Genomic DNA, 18,669 nt, shown 5'->3' on the forward strand with positions numbered 1-18,669 from the left:
GCCTATAAACCTTCTTCGATAAATCAACTACCTAAATTATTCTGACATAATTTTTCAAATCAGGCCAATGGTTCTTGAAATCTTGAGATTATCGGCTATCGCGTTCAAGCAAACTCTTCAGCTTTAAAAAATTAGTATTTAGTACATAGATTTTTTTTATCATTAGTGCACTGAACTCTTCAAGGCTAAAAGAAATAAGAACATTAACAAGTGAGATGGGTATTGACTATAGTCTCTTATTTTAATTGATGGTTGTAAATATGGAGGTGTCATGGTTTCCGGTCATAGACAAAAATATGTCGATTTTGATGTACGAGCTAACTAACAGATATTTTAAAATTATTTTTCATATTGGTTTTGATTTTAATGCGAGTGTAATAGATTGTATTGTTTAAAAGTGTATGTAAGATGTAGGCATGCAGCAATATTTTTATAATGAGATGCTGGACTTTGTCTTTCTGATAATCAGGGAAATTAATTTTACTTACCTTTTTGTAAGTATAGAGTAACTTTGTCTTATTTATTTGCATCCATCTGTTGTCGTTTTCGGGCTATTATTTTTCTTTTGTTTCTTTCATTCACTTTTGTTTCCTTTAGGTATATTAAAACTTGAGAGCATGCAGGAAATAAATAGATTTTTCATCACCATCACATCACCGCTGTTCGAAACGATACAGTAAAACGCGCTCACGATGTCATTCGACATGTCAATAATCAGAAATTCGAGAACATGCGACATCTGCGCAACCTGCATTTGGCCAGCGTGCGGTGGATTACGCCCTGTACCCTCCTATGAGGTCCGTGTCTCAGTATTAGCCAATGGGAACAATATGGGCTCATGATGATAAGAAAATATTTATAAAACTATGAAACCACTGACCGCAATAAAAAGGTATAAAACATTCTCCTGTCTTAACAACTCAATAAAAATGGCCAAAAAGTGATTATAACTTTCTTGCACCGCATTTCTTCATTTCAAATTAGGCCAATCAAGTGCATGCGTGTTCCGAATATAAGTTGCACAAGAATCGTGTCCGAAATGTAAAACATTTAAATTGTATATTATTGCTACCGTGCACGCGGCCTCCGAATTCCTCGCAAACTTGTAATTACAGTTGATTTGCTCATCCCGATTTGCCAAAAAAACCCTTCTAATTCGAGCAGGCTTAGCGTGAGAAAGGATTTTCGACTAAACCGACTTTGCCGCTTTACCGGTAAATGGAATTCAATAAATCTTCAATACGATGAATCTTATTAACATTATTAATCGCGGTGCATTTGAAAAAATTAAAATGAGATAATTTTACCCGCGAACGGTTGCTACGGCATGCTGAGAGCTCGCACTCGGAAAAAAGGACGCCGTCGACTCAACTGTCAGAGCGCGGACAGAAAATGAGAAATGTTGCAACAACAAAAAAACAACCATAGACTATATCCATTCATAAAACGGCCACTCGCATTTAGAAATTAGTTTATTTTAATTACCCGGTCAGCGTATTGTTTTCATTATTGGAGATCGTTCGACTGGACAATATATTTTATTGTCTTTCTGTACGACATGATTTATACGTCTAGTTAGTAAGTTATTTGAATTTTAATTTAGACGAGTTTTAATGGGGTTCGCTTGAATGCGTTCTAATTAGGGGAAAACAACGGCGGGAAGATATGAATAATGTCAGATATAAATTCCGGTTATGAGTTAGGAAAGCGATCAGAGGTATCGGTACAATAGAATGTATTTGTGTGCTAACAAATTGCTTTTGAAAAACTGAACGATGAAATATGGCTCGATTTGTGTTTGGATTTTATGGATTCTATTCACAGGTACCTTCATGAGCGGAAAACGAGTAATTGCCTTGTATTATTTCATCAAAAGACAATATTTCTGAATGTTAGTTGATATTTTAGAATATTTTTGTAAGTATGCGAGTTGTGCGATTTCTTTTAAAGTTTGGTAACACACTTGGATTAGCCACTGCTACTTTGGTAATATTTTATAATGAATCTGTAACTTATTATTGGTAATAGACGTATAAGTACTATGATTTTTATTAGCTTCTATACGTTTGCTAGCTTATTACTTGGATAATTATGTTATTCAGTATTCTATACTGTAATTTTTCTCTACTAGAAATCTCATCCAGATCCGATCAGCTGTTTGAGAGAAAGAGAAACAAATGAGGGACTATTTGAAAGATTGTACTCTGAAAATCTACACTATGTATCAGGTACGTTGTAGATTTTGTATTTAACTTACATGATGAAATTCCATTTATAAAGATACATGTGAAGTCCCGTGTCCCCAAGTGGGGTAAGGGGCAGATGCATTATGCATACATCTGTTTCACTGATCGATTTTCTTTAGGGACAAGTAGGTGATCAACTGATCAGCCTTCTGTGTCCTGCCAGACTGAGACATTTTTTTTTCTTCGTCCCCACCAGGAATCGAACCCAAGACCCCTTGGTTCTACGCTCATGCGTCAACCACTGTACCAAGGAGGCGGTCAAAGATACATACGAGTTAAAGATACATACTTACTAGCATATTATGACCAGTATACCTGTAAATATAATTATACTAAACCCAACTTCAGCTTCCAATTACATTTAAAAGGAAAACCAAAGTAGGATCTGCCATTTAAACTTTACGACACATTAAAAATTGATTCGAACAATCACAAAAAAGTACAAGTTATTAATGCGTATTAAAATTAAAGCCACATATCACTTGGAATAAATCAAAACACGACACACTCATTCGAACGGAACACTACTAAAGTTAACAATAAAAATAAAGGTATTATTGACTTTTAAAATATATCCGTGATACTTATTGAAAGGGGGTTTCGAGGCAATTAGAAGCTCGAATTGATTAAACCCGCGTTTGTTGTCTGTGGGCGGGTGACGTGTGATGACATTTCGGTTCATTTTTCGGTATGGCAATGTTGGTGCTTTTTTTTTCTAACAAAATGATTATAGAAAAGAGATTTGTTTTGTGTGTGACTCACACACAAGAGTAATGATAAAAAATAATGGTTTATAATTAAGGTATACAGTGGTCTAATAACTGAAAAGCAACATCATAAAATATAAATTTACTGACATATTATCTAAAACATGAATTAATAAAAGAAGTCATGGTTCAAAAAGAGATATAATGAATACCTAAATAACTAAAACCCTATGTTTGGGTCAAAGGATAAAGCTAAAAAAAGATAAGTCATAACATTGTTACAAGATTGAGATTTGCAAAATAACATCTAAATTTTTTGTTCCCAAAAGATGCTTAAGGTAATTGAAAGATTGCCATAATCGCGTAACCGTAATGATTATTTAATTGTCAAAATGTTGCCAACAAAGAGTCTGCGCGAAATTAATTTGTCACGATTCGAAGCGTGCGTTCCATAGAATTCCGCAATGGCAACACCGTTCCCGTTTCAAATTCGAAATTCGAAATTAATGGCGAATTTGACAGGAGCTTTATTGTGGCGGCTAATTTAAATCCTATCAAGCGATGACAGCGCTTTAATGGGATCGCCGGTTTTTAAAGGCATTTCCTTTGGGCATTGTCGTATACTTGCTGGTTATTATGTTTTAATTGATCTTTTAAATTGATAATTACCGAGATGTTTATTGAGTTTAATGTTTTAATTGCGAAACGTTTAATTTAAATAGATAATTGCGAATTTAATTAGGCGTAGCTTGTGGACTGCTATGCTGTGCATATTTTAATTAATTATTAATAATAATAATAATAACCCCCCGACGTATCTCTACGTTGCCGTCGTGGAGGGGCTTGTGTGCCTCAATGAGCACTAGAGCTATGCCAGTAGAGCTACTCATGCTGGAAAGGTCTAGGGGGAGAGGTCAGACTAAAAGAGGTACAACCAATGTTTTTAGCCCGGTCACAAGCTAAAAATATGGTCTTTTCTCACTTCTCCTTTCCCTTCCTTCTTCCTGTTATTTCACCACTCTTCCCATACTCTTTTCTTTCACTTTATTAATTTACTTTCTCTCTTTACTTGTTCCTTCTAATGTCATAATTCACTATTTTACTCTTACCCATACCACATTAATTATCTCGTTAGATAATATGCGATGCGCCTTAGAAATAGAGTATTACCCCAGGCGGGTACCAAAGCTAACCGCGATGGAGAATCCCGCCCCGAGCCGACGAGCTCGGGCTGCCCCTCGTATTCTGGGGGGGGCACCGTATCGCCAATTGTCTCTTGTCCAACCGCGACAGCCCAATCTGTAGAATCAATATCATGTTCTTCACCTTCGTCATTGTTTTCATCAATACCATCATCACCACTCTCATTGCTCCATTATCAAGAATCAAGCTCACCCAATGTATCACCTTCATCTTCATTACAATCCATTGGGGATGTTGTGCAGGAGGCTACTTCAGCTAAAGTTACTGCACCCGCCCCAGATGGAAGGCGCACACGTAAAACGTGGACCAAAGAAATGAACATTTTCATCATGCGCCACTATTTCATCCTCACAAACTTAGAATCAAACACAAGAACGTACCTGACACCATTACATGCACGTTTTACTGCGGAATACCCTGAAATGAAAGTAGGAAAACAAAGAATAGGAGATCAACGTCGTGCTATTGTTCAACGCAACTTCCTTACAAAACAAGAAATTAATAATATCAAGGAAGAAATTAGAATTCTACTACAAAACCCTACACCCGCAGAAGTGAACGCGACTACAGAGCACACCCAACAGGGTAGGATCAGATGGTCAGATAATCTTAACGAAACCATAATGAGAAGTTACTACCGACTCACAAACCTTGAAACCGATTTAACTACTTATAGACCTTTACTTCATCAGGATATAATTACTAAATGCCCTTCAATAGCTCACCTTTCAGTACAAAGAATAGCTGACCAACGCAGATCTATTGTCAATAATCACCTCTTGTCCAATGATAGATTAAATAGAATTAGAGAAGAAGTAAGAAACGAATTAAATACCTCAGCTTTACAATAACAACATATAGATGAAAATATTTCAGTTTCTACAATTCACCCATCACAAACACACAACGAACACCAAACTTTGCAATCAACACAAACCACCACAAACGATGATATCACAAATCCAACGCAAATAACAGACGACCCGCCAAGTTTAACTCTGGAACTCGCACAACAATTAGAGGACATGTATGCAGAAACTTATAATAAATTTAAAGATTCGAACCCAACAACCCGGCCTTATATACCCAAACTAAAATCATCTAAAAAGCTATCATCCATAATTAACCATCTGAATAACGTAACTCTCCCAAACATATTTACACCTGACACTAGCTTCAATGTAATACAAACCTCTATTTATTGTGCGGCATACACTTCAGCTAAATTTAATGGGGCCCGAATTAGAGACATCAGCCTAAACACCATAAAACCACAAGCACCTTGGTGGCAAAGACGATTAGAAGATAGGATAAGCGATCTTAGAGCAAATATTGGGAGGCTAACTGAATATGCTAGAGGTATTAGGTCACCAGCTTTAGAAAAGCATCTGTCTAAGATAAAACAAAAATACAGAATACACACTCAACATGAAACTCAAAACACTGACATAGCACACTTCCTTGACACACTGAAACAAAAATTAAACGCCTTAGCAAACCGATTAAAAAGATATAAACTAACAACTCTTAGAAAAACACAAAATAAACAATTCTGCAATAGTGAAAAACTCTTTTACAGGAAACTCACACAACATCAAAGTCAACAAGAAAATAGCGCAACTGTGCCTACCCCTGAATCCCTTAAAGCATTTTGGTCAAATATCTGGTCTAATCAAATTGAACACCAACACAATCACTGGATAGAAGAAGATAAGGAAAGATTAAAGGATACACCTGAAATGAAATTTGAACAAATTCATTTAGACCTTTTTAAAAATGTACTAGCAAAAACTCATAACTGGAAAGCTACTGGAACCGACAACATACACAATTTTTGTTATAAAAAACTTACATCCACCCATGAATTACTACTCAAACACATTAATACATTCATTAGCTCACCCGATACCATGCCACAATATATCACACAAGGTATTACATACATGTTACCAAAAGATCCATCAGACACATCGAACCCTGCAAAATATCGCCCGATCACCTGTTTACAAAATATATATAAGATCATCACATCAGCTTTAAGTGAAACAATACATAGACATATTCAAGAACATAACATTTTATCAGAGGAACAAAAAGGATGCCGAAAAAACAGTCAGGGATGCAAAGAACAACTTACTATTGACGCTGTAGTATCAAAGCTAGCACTCAAACAAAAACGTAGCATTTACACTATGTATATAGATTATAAAAAGGCTTTTGATTCAATTCCACACTCTTGGCTACTATACATATTAAAACACTACAAAATTAATCCGATAATTATTCATTTTCTAAAAAACATTATGCTTAACTGGTATACAAAATTAAAAATATGCAATTTTGATAAAACTACTGAAACCGATTTCATCCCCATAAGAAGAGGTATGTTTGGCCAAAAGCCCGCAACCTTGGTTTAATTCCCCAGTAATGGGCGAGGTATTTATGACCTAAAAAAACATATTATAATAATAATAATAAAATTGAAAAGGACCACGATTGTGGTAGACCATACCACATATCCTTTTTTGTTTTTGTGGACTCTATTCCACCACTTTTTGGTTGTCAGTCTTTCGTTTGATCGCTTCAGGCTCAGGACCGACGGCGTAATCTCCAGGGGACAAGAAGTAGGTATATTTTGATATACATATTTATTCAAACTTGGGTTTAAAGAGCATGTGTTGCACAAACACATAATTAGACAGTTGCATATATGCAGCTGTCTAAAGGTAAAATCATGTTTAGAATCCATCCAGTAAGGTTTTTGAGATAAATCGAGAAACTAATAGCAATGCAAACAAAAAATCTTTTTTTTAATTCCTACCTATGTATACAGTATAACATTACTGATTAGTGATTACTACAGTAAAATGGATAAATTAAAGTTTAAGCCGTTTTGTATTTTCATACTTTTCATGTTCTTACTTTCACAGCTACCCATAAAAATATTATAAGGTAACTAGCGGTCCGCCCCGGCTTCGCCCGTGGTACATATGAAAAATAGATGTTGGCCGATTCTCAGACTTACTCGATATGCACAGAAAATTTCATGAGAATCGGTCCACCCGTTTCGGAGGAGTATGCAGACTAACATTGTGACACGAGAATTTTATATATATAAGAGAAGAGATATAAATAAGACACTAGTGTTCTATATCTAGAGAAATTGTATATTCTACCTACAGTATTATAAACTACTAACGTCAGCCGACGGATTCGCTTGTCTATGCGTGAAATGTGAATGCGCAATTTCCTAAGAAAATGAGCCTTATTTATCGTTTTACAAGTTACCATTTATGTACATATTGTATAAATATTCATCCAGTCACATGTAGCAAATATAATTATAGAATAACTTTCGCATTTATAATACCTATAATTATTAGTGTAAATTAAATGTGAAACAGAAATATGTAATTATAACACAATTATTATCATTGACACTCGTAATTAGAATAATTTATATGTGACTGAATATAAACGTATTTTAACGCGTGATAATGTGTTTAATCTTGATATAATAATTAATAGGTACCTAATAACTTATGAATTATACTATTTTAAAGTGAAACTTTTATTACATCGTCTCAAACTTTTTGGTCTGTGTAGCGCATGTCGCGTGTATCGCGGCTGCCGAGTAGGTACCTATACCTATTACCTACTCGGCAGCCGACAGTCACGCGAGTCGCGACATGCGCTACACAAACATACACAAAGCAGTGTTCGGAACCGTTCGAACAGTTTCACTTTTACCGTGGTTTCATAAAACCACACAACATTTTTTTTATTATAAAATTGCTAGTGCCTGTAACTGCGTCAGTAAGGATAATAGGCGCAGTTTTATTATAGACTAGCTGTGCCGCGCGGTTTCATCTGCAGTGGATGAACCGAATGAAGAAAAAAGCCTGTGTGTTACATACCTACATACCTACATATCCAAGATATATCACTGTCTCGAAATTGCTCTAGAAAATTTCAAAATTAATTTAACTGCATTGTTCACATCACCAATAACGAAACGATTTTTAATTCGGTTGTTTTTGGGACTAAATCCTAACAAACAACAAATTAACTTCCTTTTTAAGAGTTTATTCATGGTTATATTTTTATTACTTTCGTCGAAAGTACAAAAAGTAGAAGAAGGAAAGTGACGTCATAATGTCCTATCACCTATGGTTGTCTGGATAACGCATTGCAACGATGATATACCTACCGATTGACCTAAACCCTTATAGGCCTGTAACCTGTATCTACCTAGAATCACAATATAATTATACAATAATAATACCTACAATGTAGACAATACCTATATGTACACTGCATACCTAATTATTATTTAAACTACCTAGCTACCCCGGCGGACGTTGCACGTAACACGTTATTCTGCCTTGTTTATTGTTGTCCCGTTTTCGTGTTTTCTCTCCATCCTTCGAAAAACGAGAAAGAATTATTGGTCGAGTCCATGTCGAGTCGTTCTCGAGTTACTACTGTCAATACATTTGGCGATTCATTTTTACACATAGAGATAGAAATGTCTTTAAAAATGATAAAACTGATGATTTTGTTTGTATCAGTAGCATCAAGGTAGCATCACAACTGCTAATTCCAATTAAAAGTGTCCAATGTCTATATATCGTCATCTCTTTATACTATGGCATGTAACACGCTACGCCACGACCAATAGGAACAAAGCAGCAGTGGGAAATGTTGCTTACTTTTTTTTTAAAGTGGGGAAATCTTGCATAGATACCCACGGCATCCGGGGAAGGAGCCGTGGGTTATGTCGGATTCTTACCGACTAAAACCCCACTATGTTCCGTCTAGCCGCTTTAATGTTCGGGCCGCGGGTATTGGTTGGAATTCTTCCACGACAAGTTCTATGTCCTTATGAAGGCAGACGAAGTAACGCGTCTCAGCTAGTAGTAGTAACTCATATCCCTTGGAACAAAGCCTAGTATTTCATTTTATCGCAAGGATGTCTTTCATTGAAAGTGGTGAATATGGTTATGTGATAAATGTAATTATTAGGAATGATTTGGTGTTGTTTTTATTCGTATGTAAAGGAAAGGATATTATTTTAATTATAGTTTACTTAAATAATAATGTCACGAATGTCGAATCTTGAAAGTAAATAAAGGTGTTGACCTTACAGAAAATAAGTTTTAAAATAATTTAATATGTTATCATAACTCTAAATTTTTATTCTAGAATTTTTACTAGTCTATGTACCTAGGTAATTCAAATATTGTAGGTGACTAGTCCAAAAATTATGTAGGTACCAGTTTTGAATCAGTGACAATAATATACCTAACACAATACCTACTTTTGGTAATGTAAAATATATCTACATAATAAATTTTAGTTTTAAAAAGGCAAAATAAAAAATTTAAATGAATTAATAACATCATACAATTATAGGTAGCTAGGTGCAATGAGATGCAAATAATCTTTTAGACTAGGCTGGGTTTTTTAATTAGAATTTCTTATTGAAAACTAGGTAAGACACCTTTTTAGGTAGGATCTAGAACTGTAGAGCTTTTTATGAAACTAGGTTAGTTTCTTGTTAGCTTTAGACCTATATTTTGAAGACAAAGCATGTTAGAAAAAATATTTCATACACAAAAGCTAATTGGTTTTTATAGAACATAAAAATTTAATTTCAATTTATTACAGGCTAAGTAATAAGTACCTACCTACCTATTGGTTCAACAGATATAGGTTAGTAGGTATCTATTCTATTTTTAAATGTTGTAAAACAATAAAATTATTATGTTACCTAACAAACCAATACAATGCGGAATGAGAAAGAACATCAACTTTCAACTAAGTACCTGGGTTTGTTCAGATAGGTAAGTAAGTACCTATAACATAATTACCTACAAAATATGCAATATGTACCGACTATAGTACCTACCTGTCCATAAATTCTCAGGTAAATTATGGGTAAATTATGATTATCTATGATAATAGTTTATCCAATTACAAGCAAATTATAGACTTGTTTAAACCTTGATGCTTCATTTTAGGATCTGTAATCAATCTTAGAACTAGGCACATAGATACCTAATCTGTTAATATATTCCTAATTGTTAATACATTACTTGATAGAATGATTCTTATGAATACCTTCGTCTTGTTTAATTAACACATTCATAAACTGTCACATGAAAAAGTCGGAAAAACACTTAAAAATGTAGTTAAATCATGCAAAAAAGTGAAATAAAGCGTACCTCACGATGACACTGCATATAAAGATTCATGCCGCTATATCTAGGTATAAGGCAAACATAGGTATCACAGTTCACAAAGTTTATCACAATTATTGAGAAAGCTCAACACGGATCGTACGGCACACGACTCTCAACATCCTATCGATTCACCACCGCCTCGGGCGCAGCGTAGATCACAGAATCACGCGTAGAAAATGTAATAATAATCGACCATCCCGCAGGCTTATCTGTAAACGACTGGAGGCGAAAAGGTTTTAGCTGGGGGCGAAAGGCCCGCGTCGCTGGCGGCTCCGCCCCGGGCAGGCATTGGCCCGCGCGGCGGCCGGCGGGCCTCCCATTGGCCGCAGCGCCCTCCGCCGCATGCCGCACGCCGCACTCAGACCCCTCCGAACACAATATTTTGACGTTTTTTAGCCGCGCGGTGGCATTTCACTGCGAAGCGATTAATTGTAATTCTTTATGGTTATTGTAGGGTTAAGTGAGCATTTGACGTGACGCTCTCTTATCGTGTGCGTATCGGGCATCGATGCTATTTTTTGTCGACGTTTGAATAGGTTGCATCGTATTGTCAGCTGAATAGTAATCTTTACGCGTTTTTACACCTGTTTACGGTTTGAAGGATCCTCCTGGTGACTGGTGTACGATAGAGTTGCACAATGATTTGTATAGTGTTATTTTAATGTAATTGTGTGGGAGTTTGCTGAATTTCCGTTCGATTAGTCACGGCTATTGATTGACGGTTTTTATGCGACGTGAATCAGGGATCCTGTTTCTATTCTGATTTTGTGTTAGCGAATTTTTAGTCTGTTGATTTATTGGTGTTTTCTTTCAATTTTTTATAGTTATGTCTATAGACTTATAGGTAGGTAGTATAAACTATTTTCAGTGGAATTTATAATTTTTTATGTCAGTAAATATTGAGCTTTTATCTCCGTTCTTTCATTCTTTGTTATAACGAATAACATTAACTTTAGTAGGTATGTAGTAAAGTAAACAAAGCTTTTCATGGTAGAGCTTCAAGAATTATTATACAGTAGGTAGTTTGCATTTTTCAAATTAATAATTATATTCGGTAAATAGGCACCTATAGATAAGCTCTGAAGGTACCTAATTGTAAGTAGGAAACATGCTAACAGCTAGGTAATCATTTAACATTTTAATTGACTCAAATATTATCAGAAGTCAGAACCATTATGTAGAGACCATGTAGGTAGAGACCTATACATTCTTCTATGATACTTTATTCTGAAATAGGAATAAAATAATAAAAATACCTACCTACGAAATGAGCATTCCATAAACTCTAAATTTTTTTCCGACATACCTACCTACCTACCTACGAACTGCATAATAATCTTTATTAATATTACCGATTTATTATAAGACTAGCTTTCCGCCTGCGGCTTCGCCCGCGTTTTCAAAAAAAAACCCGCATAGTTCCCGTTCCCGTGGGATTTCCGGGATAAAACCTAGCCTATGTCACTCAGAAATGATGTAGCTTTCCAACAGTGAAAGAATTTTTCAAATCTGCCAAGTAGTTTCGGAGCCTATTCAATTCATACAAACAAACAAACAAACAAAAAATCAAACCTTTCCTCTTTATAATACATATTTGTATAGATAAAATACCTACATCGCAAAGTAGGTAAATTAGACCTACCTTTTTAGTATCTACTAGGTATGGTAAAAATTCTTCTTAACAAGTTAACTGAGCTTTCAAATCAAATCATCAATAAAACATATTGAAAATACCTACCTATTAGAAAAGGATTAAGTACCTACCTACCAATTCAAAACATTAATTGTTGGAGCAGCAATCATAAGAAGTTTCTATTCGTCTACATCCTAGTACCTACCTACTTATTTATTTTGAATTAATTTTATCAATAGGATGTCGTTTCAAAAATATGAGTGTTAGTCCAGTCTTTTCACAGTTTAAAATAACAATTAAAAATACATCGAATTATACCGTGAAAAGTGATAGGCCTCTAGCTATTCCTCAAATAAGATATTCTGTCAGAGTTACATTCAGAGCAATAATTGTGGTAGGTAGGTTGGCACTTGGCACAATTTGAAAATAGTCTACATAGCCCAGTCAGTCAAGATAATTAATTAATTCATTATAATTCCAAAACTTTTCAAATTTTGATGTAACGTCGGGAATGGTATGAAAACAAACTATAAAATTTTGCAACCTTGTACCTAGTACCTACCGACATTTTCGAGGCTTCTAATTTATATTAGACTACTTATGTAGTTACAATATGTAGGTACCTATCTTCTAAATATAATATTTTCTAGCTAGATTTGCTTAATTATTGATTTTGGAAACCGCATTTCACACCATTAATCAAAATTAAAACCCGAAAATTTTTGAAAACAGTAGAAAGTTTTAAAAACAGCTGTCAAATTCGACGCATTGTTCATTGCGGTCCCGCCAAATATTTGAATTTTCGCGCCATTTGCGAATTCTACGTAATTAAACGTTTAGTGTTGCCACAACCAGCCCGCGGTGATGGACATTTGGTAGGCGTATAGTTACAATAATAATAACAAAGCTTGCTTGTGGTTGAAATTATATTTATTAATCGAAACTTGCACATGCGTGAGGAAAAAAGAAAAAACATTCAGATGCAGTTGAAACAATTTAATTAAAGCGTAAAGTCCTGTTTTTAAGATAGGTACTTAAATAAGCAAGGGAATGAAAAGTGTTTTTATTTGTAGGCAAAATCGGCGAAACGCATTAGCAAGTCATTCAATTCATCACGGTGACCCGAGCCACCTTTGTCAATTAAAAAATTATCCAAACTGTCAAACGTTTGATAAATTCACTACTTTTTGTTTTACCGCCCAATTTGTTATGGCGGCCCGTTAGATATAAAGGAATTGGAATTGTAACGGCATTTTTTACTAATAAATTCAAAATGACATACCTAATGAAGAATTGGGTTATTGTGTTGGCGTGGATTGTTTTTTGGTTGCCTCGATTTGATTTGGTTTTTATTAGAAATAGAAGCAACAGTTTTAATAGATGATACCTACTGGTGGAATAAAAAATTAGTAAGTAATTAAACCATAGAAAATTCAGGTATTGCAAAGGAACTTGCTAATAATAATAACTGACTCAAACCTTTTTGTAGCAATGGCAAAATTATCAGGCCACAATCAGGCACGTAGAAAAAGATTTTTTTATCAATATATGTTATCTGTAACAAGTAACAGATAATGCATGCCTTAAAATTATCATAGACAACATTCAAGATGGCTATCATACCTCAATTACATTAGAGATAATTTTAGAAATATTCCAAACATGTCGACGATTACTCAGGCATTTGAGGCTTCGGCACGCGACGTGTAATTTAGGACATTATTACTTAACAATGTATCAAAAATGTTGATTACCATAGACATAGACTGCACACTTTATAGAAGACCCGCATTGGGTTCACCCGCATTGGTCCGCTCCTGTTGGTCTTAGCGTGATGATACATATAGCCTATAGCTTTCCTCGATGAGCTATCTAACACCAAAAGAATTTTTCAAATCGGACCAGTATTTCTCGAGATTAGCGCGTTCAAACAAACAAACAAACTCTACTCTACATTTACAATTTATAAGGAATATGACTATCTAAGGAGTATGGAGTTATTTTGTAATAAAATTTAGAACTTAATGGCTTTTGAATACTTTGATAGCTAGTCTTTGCTACTTTGAAGTTACAAATTTTAAATTATCTGTCGGTATGTATTACAACAGATTTATGAAAAAAAAAACTACAATTCTTACAATAGAAACAAAAAATTGTAAAAATTGTCTATTGCAATTTGCAGTTTTGTAAGGTGTGCTTTTGTGTAAGTTTATTCATATAAAAATGCTATTTTTGCTCTATATTTTGCTCTGTCAGATAAATAAATCGTTTCCCCTTTAATTTTTTTCTCTTCGTAAATTCATGTTTTATTGCGCCATTTTAATCAACTCTCCCGTATAATTTTTATATTTATTTATTACCATCAAAACTTTATTTACTAGGTACATGTTATCTGAAACACTAAGGAAACATTACCATCAAAACTACAAAACCGCCAAAACAACAAGCCTCATTTGTAGGGTCCAAAAATTCGAAACAAAGATACATCAGAGGTCATAAAACATATGAAATCACTATATTTAGACCACAATTAGAGGGGACTGGCCAGCGCCTCGGAATTATAAACAAATGTGCTTTACAGAACGGGCCACGTTTTTTCTGTAAGATGTTGGTTTTCGGAGAATTTTTGGTTCATTTTTTGGTGTAGTGTGGTTTAATGTGTAGAAATGAATTTGTGAAAATTATGTATGTTACAGCGTAGAAATACCTACCTTACCTTAGCAGTGCATTATTAAAATTCATAGTTTTAAAATATAACCCTGCAATTTCAACGTTGATTTGCTTCTGAGCCTTAACTTTCAATCTACCTATAGGAAATTATCAAGGAGTCACTAATTAAGTTATAGGTTATTATCTACCAATCAATATTGATTGAAAGATTTTTAATTTCACAGTCCTTACCTAAATAAAATAAATTTATTGTAAGAAATAATGATAAAAAAAAATGTGTGCGTGTACTAGAGTACACACGTAAGAAGTGAAACTTCTTTATGACCTTATTTTTCAAAAAATAATTTACTATCTACACTAATATTATAAAGAGGAAAACTTTGTTTGTTTGTTTGTTTGATTGATTGTAATGAATAGGCTCATAAACTACTGGACCGATTTTAAAAATTCTTTCACCATTTGAAAGCTACATTATCCACGAGTATTATAGGCTATATATTATCACGCTAAGACCACAGATTAGAGAATAGTTACTTCGTAACTAAGACCAACAGGAGCATAGCCACGCGGGTGAAACCGCGCGGCACAGCTTGTATACAATATTACAGAAATACGTTAGTCTTAACACGCTCGTCGCTTCGCTCCTCGCTACCTATTTAAATACAGTCAAAACCGTTTATGGCGACATCGTTTATAACAACATACCGGTTAAATTGACCAAAATGAAAGGTCCTTGCTGAATGTTATATGACCGCCTTATCGAAAACATTGGTTTTTACGGCATTGTTTACTACGACATAGGTACCGCACTAAGCGACCACATTTGGTTAATATTTTTGGAGAATTATATCTGTAGAACGACCGGCTCAGCTGTATTGTAAACAATTTGAATAGGTAACTGTATCCACATCTAGCACAGTATAATAGTCAATGGCTATTATCGTAAAAGTAATCAAAGTTTAGGGTCTTTTGTAATTCTTAGAAACAAAGCACATGCATATTTTGATTGGACATAAAGAGTTTGAGGTTTATTCTTATAAATATTGAATTCACAAAATCATATATGAACACCAATCAAGCAAACACGTGTTAACGTGAGTCATAGATTTATTAATGTTTTAAAAAATTCAATCAAAAACTGAGGTTAACTTTAAATACAATTTTAGAAAAATAAATACCACAATTAAATTATAAATTATATATTATATTATAATTATATAAATAATTTATAAATATATATATAATATATAAATAATATAATTATATATATTATATTATATAAATTATTAAATTAAATAGATACCATAATTCCACCCACGTGTTAGTGTATTGAAAAATACAATCAAAAAGTGAGGTTAATCATAAATAACTTAGAAAAATAAATACCATTATTACACCTAAGTATTAGAAAAATAGATGTAATTACTTATTTAATTTTTATAAATTCACTGGAATTAGAATTAAAACAAACCCTTTGATTTTGCTGATCACTTTAATATAACATGTATATAGTCAAATTACTTATTTACTTTTTTATAAATTCACTGGAATTAGAATTAAAACAAACCCTTTGATTTTGCTGATCACTTTAATATAACATGTATATAGTCACGAGTACGGCGTAACGCAAAAATGTCACGCGCGCGGCGTAACGTAACGCAAAAATGTTACACAAAATTTTTGTCCACCCCCGATAAAGAAGTTTCACTTCAATAATACAAACAAGCCAAAAATTTCTTCACACAAATGAAATGACCACATGAATAGATATCAATCATAATTTATTTTGGAAAGGTATAAAATGATAAAATCACTGTGTTTATGGTATAAACGAGACGAGCACGAAAACTGAATTATAATAATTTTTGGATAAGTGGTTAATCCGATCCCGTGATCACACTTTGATTTGGATTGATCGCAGGACAATTATTATAAAGGGTGTCCCAAGAAGTACTGATATAGTAGAGGATCTAGAGGGCTATCCGAATCATTCCCGATTTTTTCGTATATTTTCACCCGCTTGGCTCCGCTCCTTTTGGTCTTAGCGTGATGATATATAGTCTATAGCCTTCCTCTATAAACGGGCTATCAAACACTGAAAGAATTTTTCAAATCAGAGCAGTATTTCGTGAGATTAGCGTGTTCAAACAAACAAACGAACAAATTCATCAGCTTTATAATATTATAAGTATAGATACAGATATTTTGTGAAAAACCGAAACAGCAATAATACTAATACATATTAGTAGGTTAGTAAGTCTTACTAACAATTTGAACATAAATTTAAAGTTGAGACAATTTTAAGGAAACGATTATGATGAATTAAATTATTAATAAATAATTAAATAACCAGTTTACTTGAGGATTCCTTCGTTAAAGAAGCTAAAGATCATAAAAATATCAATAATTCAAAAATGAATCTAATAATTTTAACTACATAACAGATGCCATAAATCAGGATGCTGCTGATAGCGATTTATTACAATAATTATTTCATTTAAATGGTGATTCAGATTTTGGTATTTGGTAACGTCTAGGTGTCCTAATTTATAATACTTAAGAAGTCAGCAATAAATAACACCTGAAGATTGAATCTGAATTCCTATATATAGGTAATATTATCTATTATTTAGGTTTATATACCTAAAGGCTAAAGTAGGCTGTAGGGCCTTTAGACAAGTGGGAGAATCGCAAAGAAATAGAAACTGCTTTCGTTAATTTATTTTCAACACCAGAACGACAGAAAATTGTGTTTTGCACAATTTTATTAAATTTCTTTCGTGGTCGTCGTCGTTGGTAAGGTGACCGAATTCTTGGCAAAACAATTATGTCGCTTACGTCAATTAGTATCGATATAGCGGATTCTATTCTTTAGCGTTTTGCCATTTGTCTCCGCCCTTAGGTAATTTTGTTTTACGCAGTAACAGCTTATCGGATTTGGATGAAGTTTATCACATATTTTAACGCTTTTGTTCTAGAATGGCTATTTATTACACACATAATTTTTGACCACAGACATTTCACTCCGGGGAAAACAGAATAGGCTAGTGATGTGTGCAATTATATAATACATGCACACATTTCAGCATTATCCACATTTATGAAAAAAAAAATTAACGGATATTAAAAGCGATTTAATTATAACATTACGAACATTACCATCTAAAACTGTTCCTTCTAGATCTTTTAACCTTACTTTAAAGTATGAACACTAAATATTTTAGAACAATTTAACTCGTGAAGAATGTAAATGCTCGGTCGTGGCATCTCGCGTGTCCAGAGCAATCTATCAGTCAAATTATATTGTCTTAGAGATCGGCCCAAATTGGGCCAGGACGCAGATTGAAATGGGCCCATAATGCGCCGATTCGTCTGCTTGATGCAGTTTAATTGTCGAATTACTTTTGAAATATGAGTGATGAATGGTCGATTTTTATGCTTTCTTGTAGGGACAGACGAAAGGGTTAAATTGGAATGTGGCTACCTATGTGTTAGTTGAATTATTTGAACTTTACTAAAACCTATAGTAATAATAAAAGCATAGGTACATCATTTATTCAAAGATCATCATGAACTTAGGCCATAACGGCAGAAATTTGTTAACTTATTTTCTATGCAAAATCAGTATCGGATCTGCATGAAAATTGGTACAAACTCAAACATTTATAATTATTCAATTAGACTTTTTCTAAAGGCACTTTTGACATCGTTTGATCGTCATAACATATTTTCATATTAAACATTTACCACAGATTCGGAAAGCAGTATCTATGGAGAAGAACCGGCAAGAAACTCCATAGATATGGATTATGCAGTGGCGACTGGCGGATTTACACATTTGCCGCCCGTAGGCTATTCAATTTTTTCCGCCTCTAAATTTTAATTTCATAGTCCACACTGCAATCGTATCAATTTTCAATCAATAAAATTCCAACTTTATGATTTATGCTCCATCATCCTCGTTA

At 33.9% G+C, this 18,669-nt stretch overlaps 1 protein-coding gene across 2 annotated transcripts in view; it reads right to left on the reverse strand.

Annotated features, from left to right (window-relative positions):
* The window catches only part of TfAP-2 (transcription factor AP-2), a 57,511-nt gene extending 46,905 nt beyond the window's left edge, over positions 1 to 10,606 (reverse strand). For both annotated transcript variants that reach the window (XM_089710795.1, XM_089710794.1), the window contains exon 1: positions 10,384 to 10,606. In XM_089710795.1, coding sequence (XP_089566921.1) covers positions 10,384 to 10,413 — 30 coding nt within the window. In that variant the 5' untranslated portion in view covers positions 10,414 to 10,606. The remainder of the gene's footprint in view (positions 1 to 10,383) is intronic.
* Between the last annotated feature and the right edge of the window lie 8,063 nt (positions 10,607 to 18,669).

This window comes from Colias philodice, chromosome 25 (assembly GCF_061535455.1).
Source record: "Colias philodice isolate Cphi_HAF_F1 chromosome 25, ilColPhil1 Martin Lab GWU primary, whole genome shotgun sequence".
Classification (NCBI taxonomy): domain Eukaryota; kingdom Metazoa; phylum Arthropoda; class Insecta; order Lepidoptera; family Pieridae; genus Colias; species Colias philodice.